We start from the raw sequence: 27,386 nt of genomic DNA, 5'->3' as shown, positions 1-27,386 counted from the left end.
CTGCTATTTAAAAATCTGTACTTTTGCTAAACTCATAGGGATTCAGCTGGATCTTTTGTAGCAAGCAGATCATTAATGATGACTGTTATGAGTCTATGTACTTCCTCACAGTACTAAAATTTACAGACTAAACTATCAGAGTTAAAACTGTTGTAAAAAAAACCAAATTTTTATACTAGCTTTTTAAAAAGGCACCATAATATCATTTTATGTAAGATCATACTCTTCAAAAATAAGTAAAACTATCTTTTTTCTTCCCATCTTGTACAGAATTTACTTTTACCTTGATTTCTGTCTCTACTTTCTCCAATATCAGTGCTTGTAGTTGCAATTGTATCTGCTAAAGCCATCAAAGACATCTGCTCCATCCTGGTGAGCCCTGGTAAGCTAGAATGAAGTAAATGGCCAGAAAGAACCTGAGCATGCTCAGGACCAAAGTAAGTTGGACTGTACTGTGAAAGGTCAATAACTCTGGGCTGAGTATTTTCTTCATCTGTTTCTAACATGTGATTATCAGACATCAGAACTGAAGTCTGAAAAAGCTCATCATAACTCTCTTTTGATAACTGTTTTGATTTCTTTAAGGAACTTTCAGTCCTAGTTTTCTCCAGAGATGAGCAATAGCTGTCATCATCTGCTGCAAGTAAGGCGTACAAAGGAAGTGGAGGGACGGAGTCTATCTCTGTGTACTCTCTGCTTTCACTTTTGTTGAATGCCTGGGGATCTCTGGTGGTGCTTCCACTAGCACTGATGGTGAGAGATCTAAGGCGGCGCTCATGATTGGATTCAGCTTCATTCAGAGCCACAACTTCCCCAGCGATGCATTTGACAAGATGTGACAAGATGGCCTTGGCTCTCCGGACTTTGCCAAGATCCATGAGTTCCAAAAGCTGCAGGGGATGGTACTGAGGTAAAGTTGGAGAAAGTACATGGGCAGCTTCAAAAAGACCGGAATCTTCCATATCTACGGAGGGGTCAAATATACTTTTCTTTCCACAGATTTTCTGTGCAAGACTGGTCATGGATCGAGTCAGAGTCTTCTTTGGAGGATGTAGCCCAGAACTTGATGAGTTACTTTGTTTTATTAAACTTAGTATAGATGGAGTGCTTCCATTGTATGACTCTGATATAACAGGTTCTTGTTTATTAGATGGCTGCCACTGGGAATATACGTGCATTTCACAATCCATTCCCACCACAAGGATGCCATCCCGGACCCATGATAAAGAAACAGGAAAAGGTGGGGCACCTTCTACAGAAGAAACCAAGTCCACACTTCGTAACAGTACAAATTTAGAAAGAGGTACAATTTTAGTACTGTCCCAGAGAGGAAATGCCTGGTTTTCCTTCCCAGTCTGATCTTGTACCTTGCCAGCCATAGGTCCATACATAAAAAGTTTTGAGCCAATTCCTACGGTTAAGATATGAGAACCATCTTCTCTAGACATCCAATCTAAGTGAACCAAATGTTTTGTGTTTGATGTAATACTTTCTTTACTGACTAAATATGTCTCCTGTTTATTATAAGCCACTAAATTGCTATCAATACTAATGCCAGAATCCAACACTGTACTTAACTCATCTAAATGAATTGTCTGCTCAAGGATCCAACATGAGCCTCCTGTAGACTCACATTCAAAGATACTTACATGCATCACAAATTCCTGAGATCTACTATTACAAGTGGGCTGTTTATAAGCTACTGCTAAGCGATTTGTATGTGCACAGCTCACTTCTACAGGTCTACCAGGTACAGTTATACTACTATTGCTCTGAAGTCCATCTTCAATGAGTAATGGCCATTCTTCCCAAACATACACAAGATCTATTTTTCCATTCTTTGATGTAGCTGATTCTCCATTTGTTACTCTGCATCGCCAAAATCTTACTTTATCATCTGAGCATGAAGTTGCCAATAAATAAGGGGCACTGCAAACAGGATATATGGAAGATGAACTCAGGTGTCCTGAAAAGAAAATGAACCATTAAAAATTCTGGTAATTACTTTCTTTTTTTTTGGCTGTTTTTTTTGTTGTTGTTTTTGTTTTTGTTTTTGTTTTTTGTTTGTTTGTTTGTTTGCTGATACAGGGTTTCTGTGTGTAACCTTGATTATTTTCAAATGCACTCAGTACACGAGTTTGTCCTCAAACTCAAGAGACTCACCTATTTCTGCCTCCCAAGTTCTGGGATTAAAGTCATGAGCCACTACTGCGTGGCTTATTTATATTTTCTATGTATTAAAAGTTTGAGCTGCTTTGCTGAAAACATGTTAAAAAACATGAGATACTAACAACCTGGCTTTTAATGATACCAATAAGCTATACTATAGGGCTGGCAAGATGACCCAGTGAGTAAGAATACTTGCTGCCAAGCCTGACAATCTTGAGTTTAATTCTCAGAACAGACATGATGGAAGAATCAACTTCCTTAAGTTGTCCTGACATATGTGTTTAAACACACACACACACACACACACACACACACACACACACACACACGCCACATGCACAGAGACAGAGAGACAGAGACAGAGACAGGCAGGCAGGCAGGCAGACACAGAGAAAAACAAAGTATGACTGCCGATCCTTATCTAAGTAGTAAATGGTCACTTAACAGTTTTGTTAATTTTTAATTAATTTATTATTTGATAAATTGTACGCTTGTACTATAACACATTCTGATTCTCTCCCTCTTACTCCTCACCTTCTTTTGTCTCCCTTCCATCACTACCACCCCACTCCCCACTCACATTCACCAGTGTCTTTCCAAGGCTCACGGCTTTCAATTTTGTTTTTTGACCCATCTAGCTTATTAAAGAAGGCCATCTATGTCACTAGTGGATTAAAATTACCATTTGAGCCCTTGAAGGCAATGATATCCACTTTCTGAATCTATCAGTGGGATACAGTCCCTCCTCTATCCATGCTTGACTTGATGAGAGACTCATTTATATACAGACCCTGTGTAGGCACCTACAATTGCCAAACATTTATCTTGCCCAGAATGACATTTCGCAGCCTTCTTCCTATCTGCTAGTTTTATATTACACCCGCCCCCTTCTGCAATTTTCCATGAGCTTTAGGGGGAGAGAATAAATATATTTCTTAGGTTAGAGCACTCATCTACCATTTACTATCAGTACTTGGTGCAGCCATGGGTCTACATTGACCACTAATCACTAGAAATAGAGACTTCTCTTATTAGTACTGAAAACCAGATCAAAACCACATGGTGATGGTGATTATAATCCCTAGTGGAAAAGTGATACTATTTCAGTAACCTGATATAGCATTAAGCTGTCTTCTAAATATTTATAAACTTATAGTGGGAAGGATGGGAACAGAGGTATTTAGTTTATACCTCCAAAGTCTTATAATATTGAAATATATTTATAACACTAATTTATTCCTAAGTGCAACTTAATATTTTATCAGACTTAAACAAATTATATATACTATTAGTTTCCCAAAACAGGTTGTCAACTTTAAGGGGATAGTGATAACGACTTCAGGCTTTGGCAGATGTAAGGTCTCTATCACAGCTACTCAACTCTTCATTGTATAAAATAAAATACATGCAATAATAGACAAATGATTATAACTACATACTACCAAATTTATTTGAAAACGTAGGTAACTGAGCTGGGGAGATGGCTCAGTTGACTTAAGTGTCTGATGCAGAAGTACAAGGATCTGAGGTTGAGTATTTAGAACCCATGCAAAAAGCTGACCATGAAACATACTGGTTAGTAAGCTAATTGTGAAAAACCAACTTAAAAGAAATCAAATGTACTTATCCTACATATGAGAACAATGTCACTCCCAGAATATATGGTCTATTAAATGACAGTGCAAAGTATGGTAAACCTCCCTATTAGTTACTGGTCAGAAAGGCTTTAGAAGTCTACAAAACAGTACATGATGATGCACTTGATTACCAACCATAACCAAATAGACACTGTACACATTGGTTTAGGATATAGAGGAAGTTTCTGAGGGAGTTTTTAGGTTCCACTAATGGAAGTCAGACCCACTCTAAACCTGGCAAAACAATTCGATGGGCTGATTCTTAGAATGAACAAAAGAGTGTGGTGGTTTGAATGAGAAAGGTTCATGGAGGCTCGAATATTTGAATTCTTGGTTCCCAGTTGGTATAACTGTTTGGTTAAGAACTAGGAAGAGTGGCTGTTTTAGGAAGTGTCACAGAAAGTGAGGCTGTTAAGTTTTTTCTATAACTTGGGCCAGTCCCAGTGTGCTCTTTCTGTTTTCTGCTTTTCAAGTTGTGAATTCTCAGTTGCTGTTCCAGGCAAGCTGCTGCTTGCTGCCCTACTGCCCTGCCACCTTGCCATGATAAAACTCTTAAGTCTCTAAAATGTTAAGTCTAATTAAATGCTTCCTATGATAATCTGCCTTGATCAATGGTATGAACTATAATAATAGAAAAGTAAATAACACAAAGAGTAAACTGAGCTGAGCACCAGCATCCATGTATGTATAGTTCTGTTTCCTGAGACCAGCCAGTTCAGGTATAGATGATAGTCTATACCTTTCAACTGTAGCCAAAACAAACCTTTCTTAGGTTGCTTTGTCAGGTATTTACTCAACGCAGTAAGAAAAGTAAATAGAGTTGACTGACAAATGTTATATAACCTAAAAACATAGTAAGTCTTCAATGTACATTTCGTGTACATATTGCTTTGTATGTACTTCAGAGTGAGGTACAGTATTTACTTTTAAAAACCCTGGTAGGCATTCAAGGCTTACAAAGTTGGATTAGTCTCTTTTGGTCAATTTTACAAACCTGCTGAAGGCTTAACACTTATTATCTCAACTCCTTCTGGCAAATCCAACTCTTTGCTGTATACCATTTCAGAGAAAAGAGACAACATGCTGGTACTCTGGAGATTAGCTCTGCAAGCCTGGAATTTCTGCGAAAATGGAGATAGAATCTTCTCTGGAGAAGAGGAATAATGCTCTTCTGGTAGCCAACTAGCTTCTGATATTTTTGTGTCTATTCTTTCATCTATAAGACAAAAAAACAAAACCAAAATCTGGGAGGGAATCCTTTATGAAAAAGTATTATAATTGCTACTTTTAAATAAATAGCTGAAATATAAAAGATAACATTATAGATACATTGGTGACTATTTACAAAAAGAAAGAAAGCTGTTTTACTTTCAGTATTCTAAATAAACTACAATTATCAGCAGTATATAAAAATGGTTTCAAAACTCACTCTATAAACAATGGGAAGAAGATAGGTTCAAGAAAATATAACAGGAAGAGGAAGAAGAGCAAAAGGAAGATGGTCAAGTAACGATACCCATACATGAGAAGGTAATAATAAACACATTACTTTGTATAATTAATATATACATTAATATTAATTTTACTTATAAGAATACATATGGTTTGTAAAATTGTTTTTCAGTTACATATGTAGGATTTTATGGATTATATAATGAAGTAAAAATGAATTTCTTTAAAATAAAAAAGGCCTAAAGTTTTCTACTTGTGTATGTATACTTTGTTGAAATGCAGGTCTATCTGAATATACAAAAAACAAAGTAGACTTACCCAGTGAGACAGGAATCGACCTTAAGTGTAAATCCCACATGCGTAACAGTGAACGGTTGTCTTCAGTACACTCTATCACAACCAGGTAGAATTTTTCAGAAAATCTGTTACATGAGCTGTCTGTTAACATCAGGAATATTTTTCATTAAGACAAATGGATGAGATGGTATACATAATATATGAAGTTAAAATAGGTTTTTTTTTAATAGAAACAAACTTTAAAATGCAAAGCAGATTACAGAATGGATCATTAGCACATGAATTTGCATTAATTTGAAATTTTAATTATATACATGCTTTATGTAAATTTTATTTCCAAGATCTAAATTTTAAATGTTTACTTTGGGCATTTTTAACTTTAAAATTCCTATTATAGTCATTACTATGGAACTGTTCACAGTGAGATATCACACACAATCACTGAGGGAGACAGAGACAAACCAACCTCACTGGGTAGTCCTAGCTGGCCCAGAACTTGTGCTTGCCATACAAGCCTGATGACACTATGTACTAGCACACATGTATAATCGCAGTTCTCCTTTACTGAGCTAGGAAACTTGCCTGGAAGCTCAGATTCCCATTAGCCTAAAGTATGTAATGCATCAGCAGAAAAAACAAGTGAGACCCCACCTAAAGGGGGAAGGCAAGAACTGAATAACATGCATGTGTTTGACTTTCACATGCATGCAGCCTGGCATATCCACACCTGCATTTACACAAGCATGCATATACATGCAGAGACAAAAAAAAAATCAAAAACAACAAAAGAGAAGGAAAACTTCTTGGTTCACAATATGCAGTGTAAACAGCACAAAAGCTGCTGAGATGAGTAACTAAGTGCATCTTCCTGAAATCATCACAAAACCAAGAGATCATTATTAGTCTCCCCTCAACACTGCAAACGCACTTACTGAAGGAAAAACACAATTTAAAGGAATAGAAACCAACAATCTAATCCCACAAGGGCAGATCCCAGAGCAAAATACAAGTAACACGAAGAACCAAGACAACTTGCCTCCTCCAAAAATTATGAAACCCATATTAATGAGCCTTAATTAAAATGGTTTACATGAAATTCCATTGCAGAATTTAAAAGGATGTTTATGAACAGGGTAAAACAAGTCAAGGACTTGACTACTTTCTAAGAGATCACAAGCAGCTGCATGAAATAATGAAGTTAATTGGAGAAACAAAAATAGAATTTTATAAAGAGATAAAAAATGGAGGAGAACCCAAATAAAAAAGATGATGGAAATGAAAAACATAATGGGTAAAATAAGAACTTCAATGGAAAGCCTCACAAGCAGACATGATCATGTGAAGATACACTATCAGGGTAAAAAGACAAAATGGAAGAATCAGATCCTTCAGACATATGTATGAGCCCAAGATGCAAAAACTCTAGAACTCCATGACATGCCCTATCTACACAATAATGAAACATAACAGGAGAAGAATTACATGCTAAAGGCATTAAAAATATTTTTAATAAAAACTATAGAAAAGCTCTCTAATCTAAGGAGGAAAGACCTTCCAGACACAAAAGAAACACAGAAAAATAAACAGAAAGGAACAGAAAAGAAAGCCCTATGTCATACTATAATGTACAAAACAATGAAAGTACATATGTTGCTATGAAAAGAAGGGCCAAATCACATGCAAAGGTAGGCCCATCAGAACAACTCGTGACTTCAATCTCAATCAGAAAGAGCTTTTGGACTGATTTTTTAAAAGCCTAAAATGCAACTGTAAACTTGTTCTCATATACAAAATACTCTACTCAAACACCAAAAAATACTTTTTTTTCTTAGCACCTCAGTGACACTCCCCTAAAACAGATCACATTTTAGGACACAAAGTAAGCCACAACACATGCAGGATAATTCAAACAACATCTAGTATTTTGTCTGACCATATGAGATAAAGCTAGAAAATTCTAGGAGAAAAAAATATAAACTCCTGAAGATGAAGCAGCAAGCTACTGAATGATGAAATGGGTCACTGCAAAAATCAAGAAGGAAATAAAAACTTCCTGAGATTAAATGAAAATGAAAACATAACATAGCCAATGAAATCAACTCTAAGATGGGCATTTTCGCTCTCAAGGAAGACTCTAAGAGCCAAAAATTGGGAAGAATTGCAGCAAAATAGTATTTTCTGGGCATGGCAGGACCTCTGCATTCTTCAACTTACAATTGCTATGGCTTCCTGTGTAACCTGTGTAAGATCTGTGTAAGAGTATGTCAGTCAACATTCTACCATGAAAGAGAAGGGGCTTAGAAACACCCACCCTTATTAAAGAGGGACTGAAAGTTGACGGATTTTAGGTGAGGGGGAATCAGCATTCTTGAACAGTGTGGCTCCTGGTGAGTTGACCTTCTCCAGTAGATAGTCCCCTACCTTTGAGTATATGAGCTACACAAATTAGACTTGGTGATAAGAAAAGGTAGATCTGGGAAGAGTCAAGGGAAATGATGTGGGGAAATATGATCAAAATACATTGTAAACTCTCAAAGAATAAGAAACATTATCTTAAGAAAAAAGAAAGGTAGTTCTAAGAATCTTAAACCTTTCTATATCAGGGGACTAACTCAAAGGGTAAGTCTGAAAATAAATTTTAAGTGAGCTACTCAAACTCTAAGAATTAAAAGAAAAGAGAGGATAAGACTAATCATTTTATTTTTTATCATTACAATAAAAACAAAAGAATACCCTGATAATAATAGTATTTGTAAAATATTTTACTTGATAGAACAAAAGATAAAAATATAGCTCCATAAGTATTTTCCAGCAAACAATAATAATGAAAGTAATGTCTTTTAAAAAGTATAATCAGTAAAAAACGCTTGAGTATTTTAAGAAATACTAGATCATGTATTTGGTTTTAAAGAGAAAAAATTAAAATAAAAGAATATTAGAAAATATTAGAAACATAAGCAGCATAGCAAAAATTTACTGTAATGCAGAGTAAATTCCCTTAAAAAATTTAGTTGTAAGATATTTATTAAAAATAGGATGCAGACACGTGTAGCCACTTGCAGGGCCAACTATCATGCAGCACAGCACTGTGGTTCCTTTGCCATGTAGTCTGATGGAATTTTCCTTTTGCCCATTCTTTCCTTTCAAAGTTTTTTAGACAGGGTCTTACTACATAGCCTTGTCTGGCCTGGAGCTCACTATGTAAATCAGGCTGACCTCAAACTTCTAGCTGCCTCAGATTCACAGGAGCTGAGATTAAAAGCCTTCTCCATCTCACAAGGCTTTCTATTCTTTTCAAACACTGGTCAAAGCCTGGGCATGCTTTGTGCACCACTCTGGTCCTCCTTCTCACTTTTCCTTACGTTGCTCCCTACCCTTGCCATGTGGTCCTTGTCTTCCACTGCGGACATGTTTGCTTTCTCAAATACTAGTTTTCAAAGGCTTGTATTTTTCTCTTCTTTAACCTCCTCATAGCAGATGACAAGACTTACAGCATGTCTGCTCTGTGTGTTTGTTTTTTTCTCAACCTTGAATTTTTGGGGGTGGGGGTGCTCAAGTATGTGCAAGTATGTTGAAGTCAGAGGTTGATGCTAAACTCTTTCTTTCTTTTTTTTTTTTTTTTTTAAGATTTATTTATTTATTATATGCAAGTACACTGTAGCTGTCTTCAGACACTCCAGAAGAGGGCGTCAGATCTTGTTACGGATGGTTATGAGCCACCATGTGGTTGCTGGGATTTGAACTCCAGACCTTCAGAAGAGCAGTCGGGTGCTCTTACCCACTGAGCCAACTCACCAGCCCGCTAAACTCTTTCACAAGCACTTTCTCCTTTGTATGTTGACACAGGTCTCTCACTTCAAAATGCATCTGTCTCTGCAATGTTGGCATTACAAAGGCACGGTTGTGTTCAGTTTTTTAACATGAGTTCTAGAAATCAACCTCAGATCCTTCATGCTATGTGACAAGCATTTCACTGTCTCAGCCAGCTTACCATCCCTTTATTCCCCTCATTTTTAACAAATGGCCAGGAAGTCCAGAACTACAAAACCACATGAAAAAAGTGTGCTTTTACAGTTGATGAAAGGAATACCATGAAACATTAACTGAAACCACAGTAAGACACTACTAATGTCCAAGTGCAGCGCTCTAAGGAATGCTTCTCAGAAGAGAAGTGGGAAACACAGAAGAAACAACACACTTGTAAGAGAAATCCTTGAACAAATCATGTAGTTAATGTTATCTGAGACTTAATAACTGACTTGACTGACATTGTGTAATTGCTTACTTTGGATTTTAGTCTTCAGGAAGACATTTCCCAGTTTGGTCTGCCTCTGTAATTAAGACTGATAACCAAGAAATTTTATCTCTATTTTCTCAGTTTTACTTCATGCAAGATAACAATAAGGTTAAGTGGTAGAATTTAATTAAATGTTAACTTTTATTATAAATGTTTTACTAATAAATATTTATATTAAGACACTGTTTAATGACATTACTATTTATTTATTTAGTTAGTTACTTATTTGAATTATGGGCTTCTGGAAAGCCAGGTGTCTACATTATTCAAGTCAGTAATATATCCATGTAAAGAGCATTCACTCACTCACTCACTCACAAAGCAATAATGGACTCCATCTACTGTGTACTTGAACATGTAACTGGGCTGGGATACAGCTCAATCTTAGCTTAATGTCTTGGAAGGAGATCAGGCAGCAGGTGGGAGCTAAGAGTAAAGTAACATACAACCGAGGAATAGTCAATTGCTTTGATTTGTGGTGTTTTGGGGTTTTTGTTGTTTTTCTCTATTTCCTGGTTAAGAGTAGAAAGATAAACCAGGAGAAGGCCTGTATGTCTGTAGTCAAGCTATTCAGGAGGCTGAGGCAAGAGGATACCTTGAGCATGGGATTTAAGGCAAGGTTAAGCTACTTAGACCATATAAGTAAGAATATAAATCCATACACAGAAGAAAATGGTAGTAGTAGTATTTATGATAAAAATACCAACCTGAAATACAACTTGAGGTTGTATTAAACTATAAAATATAAGCTGTAAAATACTTATCATCATATCAAAATTCTTCCTTACCTGAATCCAATAAAATGTTATCTATTCCCAGACGTTTCTTCTCAAGGTTATTAAAAATGAAGTCTTCTTGAAAAACATGAAGCAACTGGGTTTTTCTGCCATGCTGAGGTAAGTAAATACCAACATAAGTTGACATATACAGGTCATTTACTTAATGATACACAGGAGAAAAATAATACTTACAAGTTTGGTAATAGAATCTAATGCAATAATGCATCCTGGTCTGGCTGTTGATTGCTGACTGACGATGTTAAACACTTCACCAACATATTTCTGTTAAACAAACAAACAAACAAACAAACAAACTTTAATAAAAAAACTAAAAACAAAATTTCATTAAGATAAATCATGAACTCAAGTAGTATAAATATAGTTTCTTTCAACTATAAACAATATAGGATTTTACCTTAATAGAAACTACACAGAAATGATTCGAATATAGCTCAGTAGATACAGAGGGGGAAAGGCAACACTTGGTAAGCTTAGGTGGAAAATATTTTATATCAACCAAAGTGAAAGACTATCCTCAACTTCTTAATATACTATAAGCAATGCTTTAAAAACATCAATTTTTCAGGATATTGTATTTATTTATTTTGTTGTGGTATTGGGAATGAAACCCAAGGCCACGTAAACGTATGCTGTCTCACTGAGCTACATCCCCTGACTAAGAGTTTCCTTATTAGCCATCATTAGGATAGTTTCTCTACAGTAATAATGTTCTACTTGAATTTCAGGTAAGTTTTTTTTTTTCATGTTAGTGGGACTGGGAATAGAACTCAATATGCATACCAGGCTAGCTTGGAACTCACAGAAATCTGCCTGCCTCTGCCTACTGGATGCTGGGAATGAAGGGATGTGCCACCATGTCTAGACTCAGATACATATTTATATCTTCAGCTCATACTTTCCTCTAAAATCCAAAGGCCACTTTATTGAACCTCTTGGATGTCAGACAGACATCTCAAAATGACTATGTCCAAAGCATGGTTCTTAAATTCTCCTATCTTTCCAAATCTGCTAGTCCTACATTCTTCCTTATTTAAACCATAGCAAGTCTACTTTATGTTAAGCTGACATTGAATTATGAGTCATTTTTTTCCTCACATACAAAATCCTATCCAATCCTAAGTATTCACATTCAAACTACATCTAACACTTGACAATTTTTCAGTGTTTCTAACATTAACACTCATTACCATTCTTGATTCCTTAACTTTTCTCCTAGACTAATGTAATAGCTTTATAAATTAGCCTCCCTCACTCTACTTTTTTGCACAGTGGGACTTCAGTCATCATAGTAACCTATTTTTTTAAAATCCTATGTCAAATTATTATCACATGAGTATAATTTTCAACGGTTTCCATGTCATTTTAGGCAAAAGTCCGAAGGATCTGACCAGGCTAATTCTCTCTTTTCTCTCTGACTGATCTAACTAGCTTTATTTATTGCACCATGCCCTCCTTAGTGTTTTGTTCTATAATCACACCTTTTGGCTGCAGGGTCGATGAACAGGCCAACCTTCTGTCTGGATTACTCTTCCTGTAGCCACACATCTAGCTCATTCAATTCCTTCATGTGTTTTCAATAAAGCTTTCCCTTGAACAGCAACCTAAGGGACACTCCCTATTTCTTTTGCAACACTGTTTCTCTCCACGATGCTTGTTAACTAACATAGTTTTAGCTAGTTCCTTTCCACCAGCTATCTTTCTTCATTAGAATGAGCTTTCTAGTATCAGTTTCTGGCTTTTTACAGACAAATTTCCAGCACTTAAAACAATGTGTAGCAAATAAAAGACCCTCAATAAATGCCTCTTTTCACTAAAGCAACATATGTGGGTAACATACATACTCATGCATTTTACAAAATATTGTTTTATAAAATTATGCTTTTAAAAACTTCACAAGACCATAATAAAGCAACAACTCTACTCCTTTTACACTCTGAGCATTAAAAACTAACTATTGGCAACAGGCTAGAATCACCTAAGCAGGAAGCTTAAGCACCATCTGCCTCGGGTAGGCTTTCACTAGTTAGGGTCAGGAAGAAGAGTGTCTCTAGCATGGTAAGTCTTACACTGACATTTGAAAGATTTCTTTGAGCTGCAACCAAGCCAAGGGCTTTTTCTTCTCCTGTTTAAGATTAAAATTCTACTCTTCTTATTCTAGCTCCTTTTAACTATAGAGGAACCAACAGTTTCTACAGTTGGAAGCATCCATCTACCTTTGAGTAAAACAGCATATAACTAGACTGGGGAGAGGGATGGAGGGAGAGGCTGGGACTTAACTCATGGACCACAGGCTTCTGGACATACATGCGTAACCTGGCTAACCCTCTGCTTTTCTTTCTGACTACTCTTACTGTATTGCACTATGACCTCCTTGGTGTTTTATTACATAACCAACATATTTGGTTGCAGGATCTATGAGCACAAAACAACAATAATAATAAGGAGCTCAACCCCAGCCTAGAAATAATGAAGGGGCTAAACTTAAAATCACTTTACAAGTGTCACAAATTATAGGCCACAATTCTAGAACAGATCAAGCAAGTACAGGTTAAGAAGCTAAAAACTTCATATAGTTTGTACTTACAGAAATTTCAGGGTTGGAAAGCTCATATAAAAGTTTCTTGGCATCAATAACTGCTTGATATAACCTCAGATATTGTCCATCACTAGCTACAAAGCATGCACTAGGAGAGTTGCAGTACGCACCTAGAAAGTAGATAGAAACATTTAAAATGCAATTAAAGTATCTTAAAATCTGAATCACTAAAATGGAAATCAGTGTGCTTACCTAGACAGTAACTGGGTATGAGAGTAGGGAGCCATGCCACATTGGAAAAGGCAGAAACATGAAGAGAATTAATCCGGGCAAGTTCAGATACTCCTCCAGAAAAAGATAGTGGCCCAACTGGATCGACCCTCCAAAGAATAAGCTCACTGTAAATTGCATTGGGATCTTGAAATGCCATATCAACACTGCTTTTATTTTGCTGTGCCAAGGAACATTCTTCAGTATTTAAAGCATCATGAGCCTGCTTTTGGTTACCAACATTTGGTGTCCTTAATGCATTATGGTGTGATGTTGTCAGTAATAAAGGTAATACCGAGTGGCAAGCTAAATCATTGAGATGAAAACGATGACCACAATATCTGGATTTGTGAGAAATACTAAGCACTGTAGAAAAAGCAGATTCCTCAGCAAAACTAACCAGCCACTGATTCAAAGAACCATCAGCGTGCTTTGAAATCATCATAACATTAGGGGTAAAAATACTTAATTTTAAATTATTCGATGATTTACTGTGAGCAGAGGAGATAAGCATTGATGTGGAACGAGTGAGGCCAGTAGGTCTCTGTTTTCCTTGTTGAATAGCCAGGTCAACGTTCTTGGTGCAGGCATACATCACTATACTTTTACACAGAGAGTTTGCATCACCTGTGGGGAAAGCTACAGGAATTCTGGAAACAAAGGACACCTAAAATTAAGAAAGTGGGTATTAGAACATATAATTACATAGAAACATCTTACAAAAAAGTTTTCACATTAAAAAAAAAAAAAAAGAATTAACCCATCATAGATAATTAACAGTACCTGAACTTGACGAAACATACCAGGCTGATATTCATCCAGCCAATCTACATGCCAAACTAGTAAAGACCCATCCATGGGATGAATACTGAAAAGCATGTCTGCGTTTTTACTCCATTCAGACAGAAGCACTTCAATCTGATGATCGATGGCGGCTGACGATAATGGTGTAAGACTTGAACTTGGTAACATTTTGTCTTCACCCAATTCCTTCTTTTCATGATTTATTTTTAAATCATCAACACCAACATCCATTTCTATAAGAGATCATGAGCCAATAAAATTATCAGTACAAACTAAAACAGAACTTTCTAAATGAATTAAAAGTGAAAAAACATACTTTTGTATTAACAAGAAATAAGATCAACGAACTTAAATTATTAATCAGACAGCTAGCAGGGCTATGCACATACACAAACGTGTATCTTTCTTTACCTCTTTCAAAAAGCTCAGACTCAATACCCTCTCCTCAAGTCCTGGATGAGGAATATTAAAAAAGGCAATTACAAATTTTTTGATCAAATTTAAATGAAAAAATAAAAGCTTACAAACTGGCTAGAAAACTTGGGACTATGTGATTCTCTTGGCCTGTGATCAGAGTGGAAGGGGTATGTATCAGTTTTGAGCCAAGGCACAGAGAAAACACTTGTACTCTCTCCCTGCCCTCTTCCTTCTCCACACCCAACAGCAGGATGAATACAGAGTAGTCTAAGCCCCTATATACAAAGCACTGTGGTGTTAGTGGCACAGTGGTAAGCATAATTGCCTTCTTCTTTCACACAGTGTTTCTCAACTCTAATGTACATATAAATCAACTATATTTAAATTGCAGATTCAGGAAAGTAGTTGTGTAGTGTATGAGATATTGTATTTGATGCCATTAATCCATACATAATTCATAAAGTCACAAGCCTTAAGGTGACAAATCCAAAAGAACAGAAAGCTCTGAAAAAAAAAGTGATATAAGCAAGAGTATCTATACCCAGTTATTAAATAAGCTAGTCCACATTAACATTATGCCATTAATGACCGTGGGAAATTATCTCATACAATAAGTAGTTTTATCCTCATAAAAACTACTTATTTTGGACTGTAAATTTAAAATTTCATCCTTCTTAATCTTTACCTTCATCAGATTTTACATCTGCCTGAATAGAGTCTTCTACACTGGCCTCAGATGAGGGCTGTTCAAAACTTTTTCTAAGTTGCTGTAAGAAAACTTCCATGGACAAAGTAAAATGCAACTCTTTATTGTTTAACCAGTGTACCACAAAAGGTCCACATTTCTCTTCATTTTCACTTAAACTCAAGGATGTAATGGATGGAAGAAGTGGGATATCTATAAAGAAAAACAAATGACAAAACACAAAATTTGAACCTCTATAACATAGCATACACAATTTCTATTTTCATTATTGACATTATACTTACCCTTTAGTTTGAGAAAAATTTATTTAGATTTAATTTTTTAAAAAAGATTTATTTATTATATTGTAAGTACACTATAGCTGTCTTCAGACATCACAGAAGAGGGCATCAGATCTCATTATGGATGGTTATAAGCCACCATGTGGTTGCTGGGATTGGAACTCACGACCTTCAGAAGAACAGTCGGCACTCTTAACCGCTGAGCCATCTCTCCAGCCCTCTTGTTTTAAATTTAACTTAAAAGTTATTTTACAACCAGAAATTAGAAACAGCCTAGATATCTATCAACTGATAAATGCATAATGAAAATGTGATACATTTAAACCACAGAATATTATTCAGCTGTTTAATAAAATAAATTTGCAGGTGAATGGATGAAGCTAGAAAAATATGCTGAGTGAGGTAATCCAGACCCCAAAATGTAAACACTGAATGTTTTTCTCTCATATGTGGATGTTAGCTTTTAAGTTTTTGACATATGTGTTATAATCAAATAACCACAGACATTAGAAGTTAGTAAGGAACTGGAGGAAGAAAAAGATCTCTCAAGGATGGTGAAATAGAATACAGTGTTAAGGAGAGATAAAGAGGAAAATAGAATTGGTGAATTAAATGTCAAGGGATGAGAAGACAGGACAAAATGGGGGAAATATAAAGAGGGACAACTAACTAAAGGGCATTTGAAAAACCATATGGAAACCATCTACTGGGAAGTTTCCAGAGACTTTGTAGCAGTCGGCCTTAAATGAGTGTCTTCATCAAATCCTTCCATAGATGGTTGATGGCTCTAAGCATAAGAGGAGGCAGAAAGATTTTAAGTCGAAAATAAAGGATAACACCAAAGAAACAGTGTCTTCCAGACACAACAGGATTGTTGCTCATATGAACTCACAGAGACTATGGCAGCACACACCAATGTGCAACATTCAAGGAAGATAGGGCCCCAGTCCTGAAAGGGAGAGATGGACACCAAGTCCCAGCTCTAAGAGTTACTTAGCGGCCCACAGAAGGAAATCAGTTTTCTACAAGGGAATGCCACTGTCAATATTATGCATTTGATAAAGGTGATCTTTCCCAAATCTAAGGAACTTTTTAATAAAGATGATTCAATATTCTGACATATTTTTCTTAGCCCATAGATACTTTTACAACTAAGATTACAGTCAACAAAGTAAGTCAAAAGTATTTCTATACTTTAACTTAGCAGAGTTCACTCTGGTAGACAGAATTCTATTCAAGTAATTAACTGATAATTCCATTGCTATATTTCTTTGAAAATGCAATACTGCAATTTCAGCTCCATGGAAATTGGTTCTGCTTAATTGATGTTTAAGAATATTTTGTAATATCGAGGCCAGCTTTGGCTATATAACTAGACTCTGTCTAAAGAGGGAAGAGGGGGAGAGTAAAGAAAAAAGATAGGAAAAGAGAAGGAGGGACTATATTCTACAAGATATAAAATAACTTTTTGTTCTAGAGAAAGGGGCTAAAGTGTAAAAGTCAAAGGAGTCGTTTATTTCCCACCTTCCATAAAGGTGGTATTAATTATGTGTAAGTATTACCTTTTTTTAAAAAAGAAACACTTTGAGATACTATTTTAAATGCATCATCTGTGACCCCTGATTTTTTATACTCACAGAAAATATTTACTGAAGTGATAAGAGCTTAATTCTCTAACTTCACAGGTACCTATCCAGATGGTGTGGGAGTTAATTACCTGTGGCTGGGTTGATGCTGGCTGCAATATGAAAGTGACAAAGTGCATTGGCATGCAGTGGCGTGTTCCTGTGGGCATGGTGAGGATCCTGCTGATGAGGCAGATAGCCAGTATGTGCTACAAGAGCAAGTGATCTACTCCGACCTCTACGGAAAGGTCTCAGATTTACCTGTATAAATAAAAACAAAGTAAAGTGACTGCAAATTATGATTGTCAGAATGAATAAAAATTCTATTTTATGTAATTATACATGTAAAAAAATACCTCTCCATTTTTTGGCCTATCAAATTTGAGTTTGGAAGAATAAGTACCTGGCCTACTATTTTCACATTTGCATTTCCACATCTAAAATCAATTTCTAGAACTTAAAGGTAAAAAAATAAAATAAAAATAAAATAAACAATCAAAAACCCAAAAAACTAGTAAGTTGGGCATAGTGGTGGACATAGTGGTGGTGAATCTTAGTACCTGGGAGAAAGGTAGGAAGAGCTCTGACTGAGTCTATACAATGAGGTAGCCTGGTATATACAATAAGGCAGCCAATGCTAAATAATGAAACCTTTTTTCAAAAAAACAAAGTACCAACAAAGATCTGTCTGCTTGTTGTCTTTGCCCACAACTTGCTCCCTGTAACTATGAATGATATTACCATGATACACCAAGTTATCCAATTTTTTTTTAAAAAGCATCATTTTTCATAGAGATCATTTTATCTGATCTCATATGGTATCCAATTTAAACATTGCTATTTTAATATTTCATTGCATAAAATAATTAATATAGAACCTAATCAAGATTATCAAGCTAGTAAGAAGCAGAGCAGAACAGATTCCTCAGCCAACACTTTTTGTTATGTGATTAACATACAAAGCCACTGAGTATGCCACACAGCTTAATTATATTCTTAGCCATCACCTCTGTGACTTCCAGTCCAGCCTGATCTATACAATGAGTTCCAGTACAGCTAGAGCTACATAGTGAGACCCTGTTCAAACACCAAAAGAGAGGGAAAATTTTTTTTCTATACTATACAAGTTTAAACAAATAATTTTCAAGCCACTTCATGTTTTAATACTAAAAAAAGAATAAGAAGTCAGGTGTGGTAATGCATGCCTTTAATCCCAGAAATCCGGAGGCAGAGGCAGAAGCAGGAGGATTTCCGAGTTTAAGCTAGCCTGGTCTACAGAGAGAGTTCCAGGATAGCCAAGGCTACACAGAGAAACCCTGTCTATGAAACAAACAAAAAAAGTAAAACCAAAAAGAAAAAGAAAGGAAAATACCGAGTCAGTATTTCTATTCTATTTTCAATCAAAAATGGTTTTTCATACTTGTAATCCCAGAACACAAGAGACAGAGATAGGATGATTGGCATGAGACTGAGATCAGCCTGGAGCTACAATGTAAGACTTTGTTCCAAAAGAGCAAAATTTCTTCTAAATTCAATTAGTCCAAACATCAAAAATTGAGTTTTACCATCAATGCTTATAAAATAAAGACGTGTTCTGGTGGGTCTAAAGATAATGGCAAATGGTACAGCAGAATATAAAAAACAAATCTACCTTATGCTCCAAGAGAAAATATATATTTATAGTCAAATCTTTGAATTCTCAGATTTTACATTTGCCAATTGTTTGTTTGTTTGTTTTTTGGTTTGGTTTTCGAGACAGGGTTTCTCTGTGTAGCCCTGGCTGTCCTGGAACTCACTCTGTAGACCAGGCTGGCCTCGAACTCACAGAGATCCACCTGCCTCTGCCTCCCAAGTGCTGGGATTAAAGGCATGTGCCACCACTGCCCGGCTGCCAAGTCAATTGTTACCATTATTTTGTAACTGATTAAGCTAAGATTAATCTCATAATTAAAGATAGCTTATAAGCTACAAAAAATTACTTAAATGTATTTTCATTACTTAGATAAAAGGATCATTTCTAAAATTGTTTTCCTTACATATACTACTTCTTATAATATTATTGTGTAACCCAGAAAAAAAATACACTATATACAAAGTTTTTAAAATCTGTAGGAAACACATAATAAAAATACTTACTTCTAGAGCACTTTGAACTCGGTCTTTACTGGAAGCATTTCTCTTGAAGTTATTTGTTAAACCAACTGGTTCACACCAATGGTTGTAGTCACTTCCATATAGCAAGCAATCATTTGGTAAAAATGTTTCCACCCAAAGACGACATACATTATCTTTACAGCAAGTCAATAGTACATTACATACAGAAGCCCTGAGGAATAAAAATATTTTAGAGATAATACTAATTACATAACACATCATAAACATCCTGAAGTGTTTCTATACATATTTAAACATATAACTAATATTAACAAGAGAGCCAAAGAGGTGATCAGCAGTCAGATGGCCATTCCTCTTGAGGACTAGGGTTTGATCCCAGTCCTTTTAGCTCCAGTTCCAGGGAACTCAACACCCTCTGATTTCCAAGGGTACTGTAGAGATATACATGAAAACAAAACAACCATACATATAAAAAGTCAAGAGATCATGTATATATTGATGTCACAAGAGAAAATGTTTATCAACCTATTTCTTCTGTTTAGAAGACAATCATTTTTGTTACAATTATCTGAAGATTCTTATTACATCTAAAGAGCAATGACTTGCATCAAGCCATAATTCCTCAGTTGACAGGCACAAAACAAAGTTCCTAATAAAACGTTCCTATTTATTCAGTGAACGACATTATTTTTAACTATTTAATGTTCAAGTGCTACTTTTTGCAAAGTCATTAAGAAATGATGTAAGCATATAGTATACTTATCGTCTCCTAGCCTACCCAGGCCCAAAGCAGTGATGTGCAAAAGAATTCATGACAGACCTGATCAAACCACATCCATCCTTAGCAATTCTTGACTTTCAGTTATTTCCTTTTATGACATCCTCAAAATAAAAACTATATACAGCTGTTACCAACAAGGAAATCTTCTATCAGGTAATTTAGCAAATGAAAGGAAGAAAGGAGGAGGGAAATAGGGAGGGATGGATGGAAGGAGGGAGGAAAGGAGGGCAGTCAAGCCAAAACAGAAAGGAGAAAAGCTAAGTGGGATGAAATAAAATGTTCTACAGCAACTGCCCTATCATTCATCTCTTTGTGGTTAGCAAGAACTAGCACCACAAAAGAAAAATGAAGCAAAATCAGTGTTTTTCCTTGGTTACTCTGCCAACTTCAACTTCCCCAGTGCATTCTCCCACCTCTCCCGTCTAGCTCTCTCGCCCACCTTTCTGTTTAATTTTTTACATTCCTTCTCTTCATAACCTCTGCTTCTTCCCTTTCTCTGCCCTGACCACATTCTCTTGGCCTCTCTGGGCCATGTTTTGTTTTCATCTCCCCTCCATCTGCCTCTTATTTCTCTTTCTACAATGCACTCTTTTGATTTTTCTTCCTGAACCTTTTGCTTCTCACTCCTCATCACTTTAACAGTCATCCATCCCTTGCATTTCTCTTTCCTTTCTTCTATCCTTTGCCTATACTTATTTCCTCCCTCTAATATACATCCATCCCTTGCATTTCTCCCTCACATAGACCACAGCAATAAAATTAAAAGTAAGCAAATTTAACAAGAAAATAAATCAAAGGACAATACCAAAAGTTCATACTGTCAGTGAATAACTAGCATAGTAGAAGCACTGACAAAGGAAAAGTAGCAGGCAGTAACTAAACGGTGGGCTAGATGGCAATCAGATAAAGCAAAAGAATTTAAGAGAAACAAAGAAGTCAAGAGAGACACCAACTCAAAATCAACAGAGTGCAGCAATCTTAATGCATGTCTGTAGCTTCAAGTGACTCCTCAGAATATCTGTAGTCACTATCAAAGACTGGAGCTGCCCTTCTTCACTTCTTTTACAGTATTTATTATTCCCTTGATGGTCTAGCACAGTGTTTTTCAACCTTCCTAATGCTGCAACCCTTTAATACAGCTCCTCATATTGTAGTCACCCCAATCATAAAAATTACTTTCATTGCTACTTCATAACTGCAATTTTGCAACTGTTATGAATCATAATATAAATATCTGGGTTTTTCGATGGTCTTAGGCAACCCCTATAAAAGGGTCGTTTGCTCCCCCCTCCACAGACGTGTCATAACCCACAGGTTGAGATCCACTAGTCTATCATATTGATACAGAGTCCATACAGCATATAAAAACAACAAACAATATATTTAAGCTCACAGAAAGCAACCCTGTGATAAACTACATGTCTCTAACATTTGTCCTATACTGATGAAACAACAAATTAAGGTAGTTTTGCAATTTGTTATCTCCAGCCAACTTTTGGAGGTTCCTGCAGGATATCACCAAACCTTCCAACCTGACCTATATTCATCACTTTTTAAATTAATAGTAAAGAATATGCTTACTACACAAACATGTCTACTGTTTTTTCTCAATTCAACAGACTCTCTGCATTCAACTTTTTTTTTTTCTTTCAGATTCTACCTATTTTTTTTTCTTGGATATTTTCTTTACTTACATTTCAAATGTTTTCCCCTTTCCAGGTCTCTCCTTCAGAAACCCCCTATCCCATCCCTCCTCCCCCCTGCCTCTATGAGGGTGCTCCCCCACCTACTCACTCCCATCCTCCTGCCCTGGATTCAACTTATTTTTAAAGATAAAGTTTCAGGTACTCCAGGCTGACCTTAAATGTACTTTTGAGGTCAAAGGGCAAGAATGACTTTGAGCCTGTAATCCTCCCGTTTTTACTTAAGGGTATATATCCTAAGTGTGATCTTCAAAGCCACATGACGGAGAGGGAGAGGAAGAGGAGGAGGGGATAACTTAATAAAATGGCCCAAAGGTAGGAGAGTAACTATTACTTTATTGTTATTTGCAGGAACCCCTAAATGTCCCAGGTTTAGGCATCTGCCATCTGCTTCAGTCTTCATTGTGATCAGCTCCATCAAAACTTAAGCTAAGTCAGTCCACAAAACTTCAGTAATGTATAAGCCTGTTTAGTATTTTGCTAGCTATAGCATCAATAAATGAGTATATTTGGGCTGGAGAGAAGGCTCAGAGGTTAAGAGCACTGACTGCTCTTCCAGAGGTTCTGAGTTCAAGTCTCAGCAACCACATGGTGGCCCACAACCATCTGTAATGGGATCTGACACCCTCTTGTGGTGTGTCTGAAGACAGCTACAATGTGCTCATATACATAAGATAAATAATACTTTAAAATATGAGTATATTCATTTATTATATATATCAGAAGAAATTAGTTTCTATAAAATAGTTCTCTTCAGATAGATTTAAAAGACAAATTTATGATGATCAAGCTGGAGTCATTTACAACTTTTAAAATAAGAATTAACATACACAATGAGATCATTTTATTCAAGACACATTTTAAAGTATATAGGCAAAAGAACTAGAACGTAAGTGAATCTGAGATATGGTTCCTTCTGCTGGCAATACTGATTACTCAGACCACTCTCTCTTAGCTTGAAGACTCGGCTACAAAGTAAGAACAGAATCAGTACTTTTCCTAGTTTCTTTTCTACACTGAACTTGGACTGGAGGGCTGGGATAAGGACAATAACTACTCTAATAGGAATACATCCTGTTTGTCCAAAGGGGCAAAATAAAGCCCATAAATGATGTGAGTACATAACCACAGTTCTACCTGAACATCTCAACAGAACCAAAAAGGTGAGATAGACAACCAAATCCGCACTTCACAGAGTACAAGACAGATTTGTCGATATACTTACTAAATCTATGTAACTTACATGTAAGAACACATAAAAATTCTATGTTAGGTAAGTTTTTCAAGGACTACAGAAAAAAAATACAGACATATTTTTGAGCTCATATGAGTTAAACTGAGCTTCTGTGGGTTAAACTAATACCCAAATCAAGGAAAGATAATTTAAAGAATTAATTCTATTTACCTCAAAGAAGAAAAGGACTTCAATAAATGGTATTTTGATTTTTGGTTTGCTTGTTTTAAAAAAGGATACCAGAGTATTCAAATGCAAGTACAAATGACAATGGTAACTGTCAAAAAGAAGCCTACACAAATAGCAATCTGTATAAGATACACAATGAAACACAAAACAAAGAAAAGAAAATTGTGTAGAACTGCATGACAAAGACATCTAATATGGAAATAAATTATCTTAGTTTCAAATTCACATTGAGGCTCTTATGCTAAGCATTAATCTTACTTGGCCCATATCCAGACATGTGCAGTCTGGCACAATCGACTGTTACTCTAATCTTCAAAGGCTCAAAGTAAGAAAACCAGTTGAAGTTGGTGATGTTCTCTAACACACAGCGAAAACACTGACCTCGGCATGTATTTGCTTGTTTTACGCCAGGAAAATCCATTTACAGCTCGTGGATGGGCCAGATACACAAAAGAAAAGTCAATTTCTCCTTGGGATTGTTTTTCTGAATTTTTATCTGGAGAGGTAACAGCTGGTCGCCAGTTTTCAACATTATACCATACCTTTAGAAGACAGTCATCCTAAGGAGAAAAACCAAAAAGCATCTAGTGACCATATAACCACAAACATTATTCAGGAAAAATGAAATTAAGAGTTTTCTCTCGTAAGTCAAAAATTCAAGTAAGGCTGCAATACTAGTTACAAACTGATGGCACACCACTCTAATCCTGGAAGAGGCAGAAAGAAAGTTGTCTGTGAGCTACATAGTGAGCTTCAGCCCTGCCAAGGTAACATAGTAAGACCATGTCTTAAAACAAACAAACCGCTGGGCGTGGTGGCGCATGCCTTTAATCCGAGCACTTAGGAGGCAGAGACAGGCGGATTTCTGAGTTTGAGGCCAGCCTGGTCTACAAAGTGAGCTCCAGGACAGCCAGGGCTATACAGAGAAACCCTGTCTTGAAAAACAAAAACAAAACAAAACAAAAACAACAAACAAAACAAAACAAACCAATCAAACAGAAAGAAAGCAATACTACCTCCAAATTATAGACAATCCAGATAACCGAGAAAGATGGCAAGGCAGTTCATGAATTATCATTTTAAGAAAATATTGAAAATGAAAATCATTTAATAACTAATACTGCAGAAGTATTTTATCTAGGGCATTTCTAAAAAAACCTGACAGTCCCGGAACATACATGGTAAAAGAAAACCAACTCTGGCTAACTGTCCTCTGCATGCATAAATACAGATAAGACAGACAGACACAACCACAGATACCCATACACAGACACACAAAATGTTAGAAATCAAGTATTATATGTATGTCCATCCTCACTTGTACTTAACTTGGGAAATAAAAAGAAATTAATATTAGGCTCCATTTTTGAACTTCAATCAGAATAAACAACTCCATATCACTCCTTAAAAAACAAGAACAATTTCAAGGCATGGTGGTGCTTGTGGACGCATGCGCGCGCATGCGCGCGCGCGCGCGCGCGCGCGCACACACACACACACACACATACACACACACAAAACAGACACACATATTTAAAAAATTTACCTTTCCAGCAGTGGCAAAAAATTCTCCATCTGGTGAAAATTTCATTAGGTGGACCTGGGAAGCAGTTCTGTAAATTAAAAAGGTTAAGAGTTAATCACCGAGGAAACGACTCAAAAATAACCACTACTTTCCAAATTCAACTCTAGCGATTTCTCATGGTTACAGAATTTTGGGTAACAGTTTCCACACTCACTTTTTCCCCTTATGAGATGGGTCTTGCTCTGCGGCTCAGGTTGGTTAAATACCAGGTTAATCAGGTCTTTTTCTTCTTCTTTTTTGTTTTCCAATTTTTTAAATTTTTATTAGGTATTTACTTCATTTACATTTCAAATGCTATCCCCAAAGTCCCCTATAACCAACCACTCTCCCTTCTTGGCCCTGGAGTTCCCCTGTACTGGGGCATATAAAGTTTGCAAGACCAAAGGGCCGCTCTTCCCAATGATGGTCGACTAGNCCATCTTCTGCTACATATGCAGCTAGAGACACTAGCTCTGGGGGTGCTGGTTAGTTCATATTGTTGTTCCACCTATAGGGTTGCAGACCCCTTAAGCTCCTTGGGTACATTCTCTAGCTCCTCCATTGGGGGCCCTGTGTTCCATCCGATAGCTGACTGTGAGCATCCACTTCTGTGTTTGCCAGGCACTGGCATAGCCTCACATGAGACAGCTATATCAGGGTCCTTTCAGCAAAATCTTGCTGATATATGCAATAGATTCTGCATTTGGTGGCTGATTATGGAATGGACTCCTGGGTGGGGCAGTTTTGGGATGGTCCATCCTTTCGTCTCAGCTCCAAACTTTGTCTCTGTAACCCCTTCCATGGGAGTTTTGTTCCCAATTCTAAGAAGGGGCAAAGTCTCCACATTTTGGTCTTCCTTCTTCTTGAGTTGCATGTGTTTTACAAATTGTATCTTAGGTATTCTAGGTTTCAGGGCTAAGATCCACTTATCAGTGAGTACATATTATGTGAGTTCTTTTGTGATTGGGTTACCTCACTCAGGATGATACCGTCCAGATCCATCCATTTGCCGAGGAATTTCATAAATTCATCGTTTTTAATAGCTGAGTAGTATTCCATTGTGAAAATGTACCACATTTTCTGTATCCATTCCTCTGTTAAGGGACATCGCGGTTCTTTCCAGCTTCTGGGTATTATAAATAAAGCTGCTATGAACATAGTGGAGCATGTGTCCTTCTAACCACTTGGAACATCTTCTGGGTATATATGCCCAGGAGAGGTATTATTGGATCTTCTAGTAGTACTATGTCCAATTTTCTCAGGATCCTCCAGACTGATTTCCAGAGTGGTTGTACAAGCTTGCAATCCCACCAGCAATGGAGGAGTGTACCTCTTTCTCCACATCCTCGCCAACATTTGCTGTCACCTGAATTTTTGATCTTACCCATTATGATTGGTGTGAGGTGGAATATCAGGGTTGTTTTGATTTGCATTTCCCTGATGATTAAGGATGTTTAACATTTTTTGAGGTGTTTCTCAGCCATTCGATATTCCTCAGTTGAGAATTCTATGTTTAGTTCTCTGCACCAATTTTTAATGGGATTATTTGGTTTTCTGGAGTCTGTCTTCTTGAGTTCTTCATATATAATGGATATTAGTCCCCTATCTGATTTAGGATTGGTAAACATCCTTTCCCAATATGTTGATGGCCTTTCTGTCTTATTGACAGTGTCTTTTGCCTTACAGAAGCTTTGCAATTTTATGAGGTCCCATTTGTCAATTCTCGATCTAACAGCACAAGCCTTTAAAGGTCTATTCAGGAATTTTTCCCCTGTATCCATATCTTCGAGGCTTTTCCCCACTTTCTCCTCTATAAGTTGCAGTGTCTCTGGTTTTATGTGGAGTTCCTTGATCCACTTAGACTTGACCTTAGTACAAGGAGATAAGAATGGATTAATTCTCATTCTTCTACATAACTGCCAGTTGTGCCAGCACCATTTGTTGAAAATGCTGTCTTTTTTCCCTGGATGGTTGTCAAAGATCAAGTGACCATAGGTGTGTGAGTTCATTTCTGGGTCTTCAATTCTATTCCCATTGATGAATTTCAGTATATTAAACCATCCCTGTATCACTGGAATGAAGCCTACTTGATCATGATGGATGATTGTTTTGATGTGTTCTTGGATTAGGTTTGCGAGAATTTTATTATTTTTGCATCGACATTCATAAGGGAAATTGGTCTGAAGAACTCTTTGCTGTGTCTTTACATGGTTTAGGTTTTGGAGTAATTGTGGCTTTGTAGAATGAATTGGGTAGAATACCTTCTGTTTCTTTTTTTTTTTTTTTNTTTATGTACATTTCAAATGCTATCCCAAAAGTTTCCTATACCCCTCCCCCTACCTCTGCTCCCCTACCCACCCACTCCTACTACTTGGCCCAGGCCTTGCCCTGTGCTGGGTCATATAAAGTTTGCAAGACCAAGGGGCCGCTCTTCCCAATGATGGCCGATTAGGCCATCTTCTGCTACATATGCAGCTAGAGACGCAAACTCAGGGGGTACTGGTTAGTT

The 27,386-nt window shown here is 36.6% G+C and overlaps 1 protein-coding gene across 5 annotated transcripts in view; it reads right to left on the bottom strand.

Moving 5' to 3' along the window:
- The window catches only part of Dmxl1 (Dmx like 1), a 141,631-nt gene that overhangs the window by 91,366 nt on the left and 22,879 nt on the right, over positions 1 to 27,386 (bottom strand). For 4 of the 5 annotated variants that reach the window (XM_029547072.1, XM_029547073.1, XM_029547074.1 and 1 more), the window contains exons 6-18: positions 24,860 to 24,926; positions 23,695 to 23,873; positions 19,428 to 19,617; positions 17,384 to 17,552; positions 15,365 to 15,577; positions 14,242 to 14,495; positions 13,441 to 14,125; positions 13,237 to 13,358; positions 10,824 to 10,913; positions 10,641 to 10,743; positions 5,577 to 5,696; positions 4,801 to 5,022; positions 284 to 1,966 (exon numbers count right to left, since the gene is read on the bottom strand). In XM_029547072.1, the coding sequence (XP_029402932.1) occupies positions 284 to 1,966; positions 4,801 to 5,022; positions 5,577 to 5,696; positions 10,641 to 10,743; positions 10,824 to 10,913; positions 13,237 to 13,358; positions 13,441 to 14,125; positions 14,242 to 14,495; positions 15,365 to 15,577; positions 17,384 to 17,552; positions 19,428 to 19,617; positions 23,695 to 23,873; positions 24,860 to 24,926 (4,097 nt within the window). Of the gene's footprint in view, positions 1 to 283; positions 1,967 to 4,800; positions 5,023 to 5,576; positions 5,697 to 10,640; positions 10,744 to 10,823; positions 10,914 to 13,236; positions 13,359 to 13,440; positions 14,126 to 14,241; positions 14,496 to 15,364; positions 15,578 to 17,383; positions 17,553 to 19,427; positions 19,618 to 23,694; positions 23,874 to 24,859; positions 24,927 to 27,386 lie in introns of those variants that run through there. The other variant, XM_029547075.1, reaches the window with a different exon arrangement.

The sequence above is a fragment of the Mus pahari genome, chromosome 15, assembly GCF_900095145.1.
Source record: "Mus pahari chromosome 15, PAHARI_EIJ_v1.1, whole genome shotgun sequence".
Taxonomy (NCBI): Eukaryota; Metazoa; Chordata; class Mammalia; order Rodentia; family Muridae; genus Mus; species Mus pahari.
The sequence above is the reverse complement of the archived record's forward strand: the minus strand, read 5'-3'. Positions and strand labels throughout refer to the sequence as shown.